The sequence below is a fragment of the Malus domestica genome, chromosome 13, assembly GCF_042453785.1.
Source record: "Malus domestica chromosome 13, GDT2T_hap1".
In the NCBI taxonomy this organism is placed as follows: Eukaryota; Viridiplantae; Streptophyta; class Magnoliopsida; order Rosales; family Rosaceae; genus Malus; species Malus domestica.
The window spans coordinates 29,799,502-29,807,315 of record NC_091673.1 but is presented as its reverse complement, the minus strand read 5'-3'; the positions used below and the strand labels follow the sequence as shown (position 1 = coordinate 29,807,315).

General features: G+C 35.5%; 1 protein-coding gene across 1 annotated transcript; it reads left to right on the top strand.

Annotated features, from left to right (window-relative positions):
* Window positions 1-6,534: 6,534 nt before the first annotated feature.
* LOC114823105 (defensin-like protein 1) lies at window positions 6,535-7,120 on the top strand. Its single transcript, XM_029098457.2, has 2 exons — window positions 6,535-6,694; window positions 6,775-7,120. Exons 1-2 carry the CDS (start codon window positions 6,637-6,639, stop codon window positions 6,942-6,944), a joined length of 228 nt encoding a protein of 75 aa, XP_028954290.1. The 5' UTR covers window positions 6,535-6,636; the 3' UTR covers window positions 6,945-7,120.
* The last annotated feature ends 694 nt before the right edge of the window (window positions 7,121-7,814 follow it).

The following is a 7,814-nucleotide window of genomic DNA, read 5'->3' as shown; positions in this document are numbered from 1 at the left end:
AGTTGCAAGAAGCATGGAAAGTTATAGAGCGAGTTGCAAGAAGAAGGGAGACATTTCTAGAGATATTTAGGGATTTTCGGTAGACAGTATGATTTTCTGAGATTGAATTTTTTCTTAGCAAAAGGCTCGAGAATGAACCAGAGTTAAGCAAGGAAAGCACATGCATCATGAGACAAAATGAGGAACGGTTGAAGAAAACTGCGATTTGATAAGGCTATGTAAAGGCTAATCACCAGAAGATCTCACTATTGAAAGTAAAGAGCTGCGCATCTTGAGATTGATGCATACAAAGATTGTTAATTAATAAAACGTGTGGAAAAAGCAATCGCATACAATGGGGGCATTCGTCATCATGGCAGTTGATCTTTTTTTTGTGATTCTAAATTTTATACGATGGAAATCAAAGAGACTCAACTACCCAGCTTTAATGACAAGCCTTACCTGTCTGCAAGGAATTTGAAGATTAAACGGTACGTATTTCAGCTTACTTCGAAAGGCATTGTCCTTGGATATCAATCCATCCTCAAGGGGAACAGTTTGACTCTCAGATGAATAGTTAGGGGCAATTATCCATGATTTTCTAGGGCCGAAGTAAGGTTGATTCGAATACTATTACCTCAAAAGTTTGATCATGGAGTCACCAACTTCGGGCAGATCTGTATCAAACAGAGCATGGTGCCACCATCACTCTACTCTGGGGCACTAGACCAAGTCCTAGTGACTCCGTTGGATGACCATGCTTGTTCCACATGACAAGCAATCTGATCCGAATATGGACATAATTAGATCTTATAAGTCTTGGAGTCTCTACATTCTAGGGATAAGGGTGCACCGCAAGTAATCATAACTCCTAAGATGATGCAATATCTACTTACTAAATGTCCTTTAGGATTCTACCTAAAAATGTCTCTTTCCCATTGTATAAATACACCTATCTAGGTTTACCTATGGTAACACAATCTATACACTTGAATTCTCTTGCCCATTGCTTAAGTCTAACATCATTTACTAACTTGACCATCGGAGAGTCTTTGGCCGGTACACCCCTTTCCCCCAGGCCTAAGAGGATAGTTATTTTACTGTTTTGCAGGTTGCTTAGGTTTACTTGGATTTTTGCTCAACCACTGCTCACGACAGTGCGTAGATTTGGTTCCATTAGTGTAGAAAATTCTTGAAAGATTCAACTTGCTTGAAGTAAGCCCTAGAAGGGTAAAAAAAAAATTATGTACTTAATACTAATAGATGATATAAATTGCCTTAGTGAGTACTATCATTATGATATTGTTGCAATATACTAAATCTCTTAAAAGAGTTGATGACATTAGAATGTGACTCCTGAAGGGTCCAGAAAGATTATAAAATGTTGAAAGACATATTATCTCGAGCTGCAGATCTAACAATATGTAGACACGATTATTATCTATCAAAAGATTTATGGTATTAAAGAACCATGTAGATTGAAGATCATAAGTTGAACACTTCAATGATCAATCGATTTTTAGATATGAAGAAAGATCATTCATCCTTGTGATGGTATACCTTAGTGAAGTATGTGCCTTACTCTATTTAGCACAATACACTGAATCAGATATTAAATTTTCCGTGAAGCACAATACCAACATATGAGTATTACAATGAAATAAGTTATCTATTATTATCTTTGGGAAATTAAAGACATACATTTGTTATATTCTAATGAAGTCACAAAACCATGATCTTATTGGGCAAGCAAAATTTGAATCTCTCTCTAGCTTCCTTACAGATCACTTACAAAAATGGATTTGTATTTACAGTTGGAAATAGATTGATCCTACAACGATAAAGGAAGCATACATTTGTGAAGGAAAAAATTTGTCCTAGCTAAGAACAAGTATGAACATTTGAATACATATGCAAGCTATTAACACTTTAAAGTAGACATGCATTAAAAAACAATTCATAAAACCCATGACTTTCAAAGCCTAGTATATGGTGAACCAATAAACTCTTTAACAACATTAAAGAGAAGTAAAGATTTAGAGTTTCTTTACCCTTGAAGCTCATCCTTGTTTACACAGGGATTCACCCAAGTGGAGGGCCTTCAAGTCACCTCCAAGCTCCTTGAATATTCCTTGTGATTTTCCTCCTTTTAGTGCTCCTTTGATTCTTTGAGGATTTGAGGATTTGTTCTCCAAAACACCAAAAGTTTGATGTCTCTAAGTCTCCACACCAAGGATGTATTTTGTGAAGATAATATGGATGACTTAGGGAAGAAGAGATTGCTAGATGTCCCTTCCCTTAGTGGCCGGCCTCTTGGAAGAAAAAAGAGAGAAAATGTTTCACCCAATTTCAACAAGAAAACCCTAAGTAGAAATAAAGCTATAAAGTTGATTTTATACTTCATTTCAAGTGAGTGGCAAACTTATAATTAATCCAAGTTTGCTACCCTCACCCTTATGGCCGGCCTTACCTTTGTTATTGGGCTAATTGCCCATTTTGTTTTAGTTGTCATACAACTTAAACATAATGGGTCTTGTGGACCAAAACGCTTTTGAGCCCCGAAGCCCAAAACCAACTTAAAAGCCCAATACGAACCTTTCGTAAAATTAATTAACTAATTAATTAATCTTGACCATTCTTCAATTAAACCATTTAATTGCTTATCCATTTCATTTAATTTCCTCACATACATCCTTGCTCGGTGTATGATCCATTAGGTTCCAATTAGCGAGGTAGTGGACGATTGTTACTCTTAACGATCGATTGTGAAATTGAAACCACATTTCAATTCTCCCTTAATGATTAGTGTTTGCTAATCATTTAGGGCTTCCACAAACCATGAGTGACACCTAGCAGTATGTCATGGTTACCCAAGCTAAGTACAATTGGTTGGAGAACCTATCCAGTTGCAACTACAATGCAATACGGTCCTTCTCTAATACAATACTCTTAATCACATTGTTTGAGTGATAGTTTGTTTCATGTCTACTATCCAATGTGATACATCTCTATATGATTCCCTTGAATATGATTTGGAACAAACTTCCTAAGTCATATTCATATGCTTTGGCCAAAGACTTTAGAATCATATCTTAGAGTATTCTCCTTCCACCATGGAAGGTTAGAGATCCCTTGTTGTGCATTCATATGCCTACATGACTAGATAGCTTGACCCCAACAATGCCGTGGACACTCCGATGGAATGCCGTTTGACATGATCAAAGATCAAGGACCTAACCATTAGACATCTATGATGCCTCAGGTCAAAGGACTACTTCGCATACAACTTTAGAGTTCTTACATGACATGTATGTTCGAACTCTCTTTTGATCGTTGTTCAGTGTACTCGATTACTCTTTCGAGCACCTATGTGTTTGTCTTAGTGTCCAACACCAAATGACTTGAGACTAGTCATACTCGCGCTTGAGTCAACATAACACATACTAACCTTAACGGATTGTCAATGCCCAATTGGCAATCCTATGGTTAGGAACGTTTTAGGAATGAACATAAGAGAATGGTCTCGATAATCTAACTCACTTAGATCACTTGTCTCTTAGATCAAATACATTCCTTGGATTCACTTATTGCTTAAACACATGATACAATAAATAGTGATTAACAATAAGCTTTGCCCTCCATTAAACATATAAAAGTTTAATACATTAAGTATTCCAAAAAGCTATTACATCAAATGAGTGGCTTTGTGGGCATACTTCCAACAATTTGTTGCTACATCTTTGTATTAGTTAAAAAGTACATATCTCCACAGTCTTTGCTTCAGAAGTTCAACAATTGCATTGACACACATCTGCCTGTGACAACTTAGTTAATCTAGGTTTATTATAATTAGGAGGCGGCATCGATCAGAGGAAGCATCTAAGAGGATGCATTGGTCACATGAGCAAAATATTTTTTGTTTCCTTCATATCATCCATTCATCTCATGATAAGTTTTAATGAGACAGTTAATCGAAGACCTGTGGGCATCCAAGTGAGAGTGTTATAAAAGCAATGTGAATGCCACTAAAAAAGTAGTAAGAATGAAGACTTTGAAAGAGTTTATATTCACTTGATGACTTTAATTCCCATTAATTTATTAAAATAACCCATTAGGAGTGGGCATAAAAATTGAGAAAGCATGAACCGAACTGAATCAGATGAAAAAACCTGTAAAGAACCGGTTCGACCAAAATCGTAAAAACTTGGACTGGAACAAACCGAATCGGTTTAAAACGGCTCCGGTTTCTAATTCTCAACAACCGTAGGAACCGCACTGGACCGTTTATATTATTTTCTTTTTTTTAAATCTAATTCCTTAGCCCTTGTTTTAATTAAATACTAAACCCTAACTAAAAATCTATATAAAAAATTCTCAAGCTCAAAAGCCAAACCCTTGGTAATTACCTCACCTCATCTATTCAACTATAGCCGTCATTTCACATTCCAATTTCCATCCCTCTATGTCTCCTCTCTTCTTTTCCTCATTCATCTTTATGCATTAGGTGCACTTTAATTTCATGTTAGGATGTACACTTGGTCTTGATATGAGACTTTTTATCTTTTGATTTATATTTATATGTAAACTTTCAATATTCCGATTACAAATCTTATAGATCTAGCAGTGAGAACTCAAATTTGCTTGATTTGTGGTTGATATATGTGTTTGGTATTGGAAGTAGAAGATTATATATATATATATATATACACATTTGGTTAGAACCGTAAACTAGCATAAATCGAACTAGAATTGGCGCAAATCAAACCGTACGGTTTTAGTAAGAAATTTAAGCGGAACCGCACCCAATCGAAGCGTTGATATTTTTCTGTTCTGGTTTCGATTTGAGGGTGGAACCGGACCGAGCAGGAGCGTGCCCACCTCTATAACCCATTTGAAGAATAAACAAAAGGAGAGAGGTGAGCAACATACAGAGGAAAGGAAAGAAAAGAGGAATGGAAGAAAAAAAAAGAAATAAGAGAGATGCATAAGAAAATTCCAATGAGGCACTACAGAGAAGAGAGAAAATAGTGAGAGTTATTTTGTACCCCTATTATTTTTTATAATAAAAGAAAGGAAAAATTAGTATCCGGTCCCTAGTTCTTACTGTTCATTGACTAAGACCTTATTAGTTCTCAAATTTTGATTCAAGTCCCTAGCATTAATGTGATAATGAATTTACATGTTTATTATATAATTTTTTAATATAAAAATTAGTAATTAATTTAGGGTTTAATACTCACACCTCTATTAAACTTCTAATTAATTTTCAATTCAAACATTTTCAAAATAATAAAAAATTAAATTAAATTAAGTTTGTACCTATTAGTTATATATATAAAGATTCTCAATTTTTTAATCTTAAATGTACCCATTCATATAATTTTTCAATTTTTTTAATCATCAATGTACCCATTCTCATATATATCAATTTGTTATATGTAAAATGTACCCTTTTTTAATATAAAATCCATTCAAATTTTTTAATCCATGTTTAAACTTATATGGGTACATTCTTTTTCATTGATTTGAGAATGTATCTATGTTTTGGTACAATAACTTTTTTTGTTAATTTTGGTTAATGTACCCATACATATATGTATACACACACACACACAATATAGTAGAGAGTATAATTTATATTTTATTATTTTTAATCCCATAAATTATGGGTTTTATTTAAAATCTCATTAATATAAACAATTACAAATTTCAATTTTTAATTTTTAATTTAAAAAATATAGTAACTTACATTATTACATTAATGTCAGAGACCTCAATCAAAAACTAAAAACTAACAAGGTTTCAATCAAAGAATATTGATAGCTAGGGACCGCATCCAAAGTATCCCTAAAAGAAAATAGTACTCCTGCACCGAGAACATATACACACTTGTCGAACCTCGTAAATATTGTCTTATTGCACATAAATCTGCATGATCACAACATAAAAGTAACATACAAATTGAAACAATAAAACCAATTTGAACGTCAGCCATATGGTTTTGTGTCTCCCTCAAATTAAAATTTACCAACAGTACTGGTTCATAGAAAATTAAAAGGATAGTTTTCATTTTACATAGTGGTTATATATGTTGTTTCCACTGTCACGTCATTGGAGAAGCAAACAAGGTGCATGGTTGTAACTAAGTTACCACGTGAAAACCGAAGAACGAGATAATTAATTTCAGCTTTCTCTCGATCTCCCACAAGAAGTACTATAAATTCCAAATTTTCATCGTTAATATTCAGAAATCAGCGCACCGATGTACAGAAAACTACAACCAAATTTGATGGGGGCCACCGACCATGGAGCCTTTCCTCCTCTAGATCTGCAACCAGTGCACAGTTCCTTTTGAAAAACCTTTTGGAGGAGCATGCACGTGGTAATGCACGTGACGAGATGCTTTTTCTCTGAGCTTTGTGCATGCATTGCGTGCATGCATCATCACTTAGTTTCGCGTCAGTCTTTTATCACGCCACCCTGACACAGTGACACGTTGAGAGTAGTACGTGTCTTCGAGCAGAGATCTCTATCTATAAGAACCCACTCACCCTCCTTTGCTCTGTGCTACAAAGAAATAAAGAAAGAAACAATCGGATTAATTTCAGCTTATTTTTCAGCCATTGTTGTTGAACACATAAACCTTACTCGCTAGTGATGGAGAGGAAATCATGCTTTGGGTTTCTGTTTTTGCTCTTCATTGTCTTGGCTTCACGTAACTCTCTCTCTCCCTCTCTCTGTCATATATGTTATTTTATTATTTTAGTTGTTCTTATCAAATAATTGTAAATGCAGAAGAGATGGTGGTGCCAACTGAGGCAAGGGTTTGTCAATCACAGAGTCATGGGTTCCATGGAACATGCCTCCGCCACCACAACTGTGCTCTTGTCTGCAGGAACGAGGGTTTCTCCGGTGGTAGGTGCCGTGGCCTTCGTCGCCGCTGTTTTTGCACTCGCCTCTGTTGATGATCATCTTATCCAGTGATAATGTTATGTTTGTTCTGTGCATGCAGCTGGGAACATTATCAATAAACTAAGTTCTCTTCCATACGGTCCATTAAGGGAACTTGATCTTAACATGAATTCTTGTTAGTTGTGGACTTTGTTATTTTTCTTGTCAATTGAGTGAGTATCCCTGATCATCCTCAGCCTGATTTTCTTCCTCAGCAATGGTTAAATTTGGAACAAAATTACATTTTATTACCTCAAATTTTGGTCACGTAACAAATTCATATATCATCTTTTTAAAATTGTAATATCATACATGAACTTACGTAAATGTCACACATCTGCTAGTCACTTGATCAAATTGGCCACTTAAATGCAAGACCCGTCTTTTTGTTGACAGTCAATTGCGCCCCTTAGATAAAAACTATAGTGTAAAAGGTAATTATGAGGATATTAAATTTTTTTTGTTGACGTGGCAATTAATTGCTACCCTTAGATAAAAGCTAAAGTGTAAAAGGTAATTATGAGAGATTAAATTTGTAAGTTAAAATTTTAAGGAGGAGGGGGAGGGCGTCAGGTAGTCGACAGCCGGCACTTCTCGATTACGTCGAATTCTTATGAAAATGAATCCAGAACAAAATCGCGCTAAAGCTAGGGCGTCACCCGTAAGTGGCGCGCTATGTGACCCGAGCACAGTGATAAGTGAGCAAGGGTCGCTGTATCTCCATCGGCACTTAGATGCAGTGTTAAATGAGCAAGGGGGCCATAGAAACTTCTTTTCGAACGACTCCACTCAAAGTTGTTTGGGAGCATATGCTCCTATCAACTTTACACAGGACACACAAAAGAAGTACTTTGATCCTATTGGACGGGGGAAGGTGAAGAAGC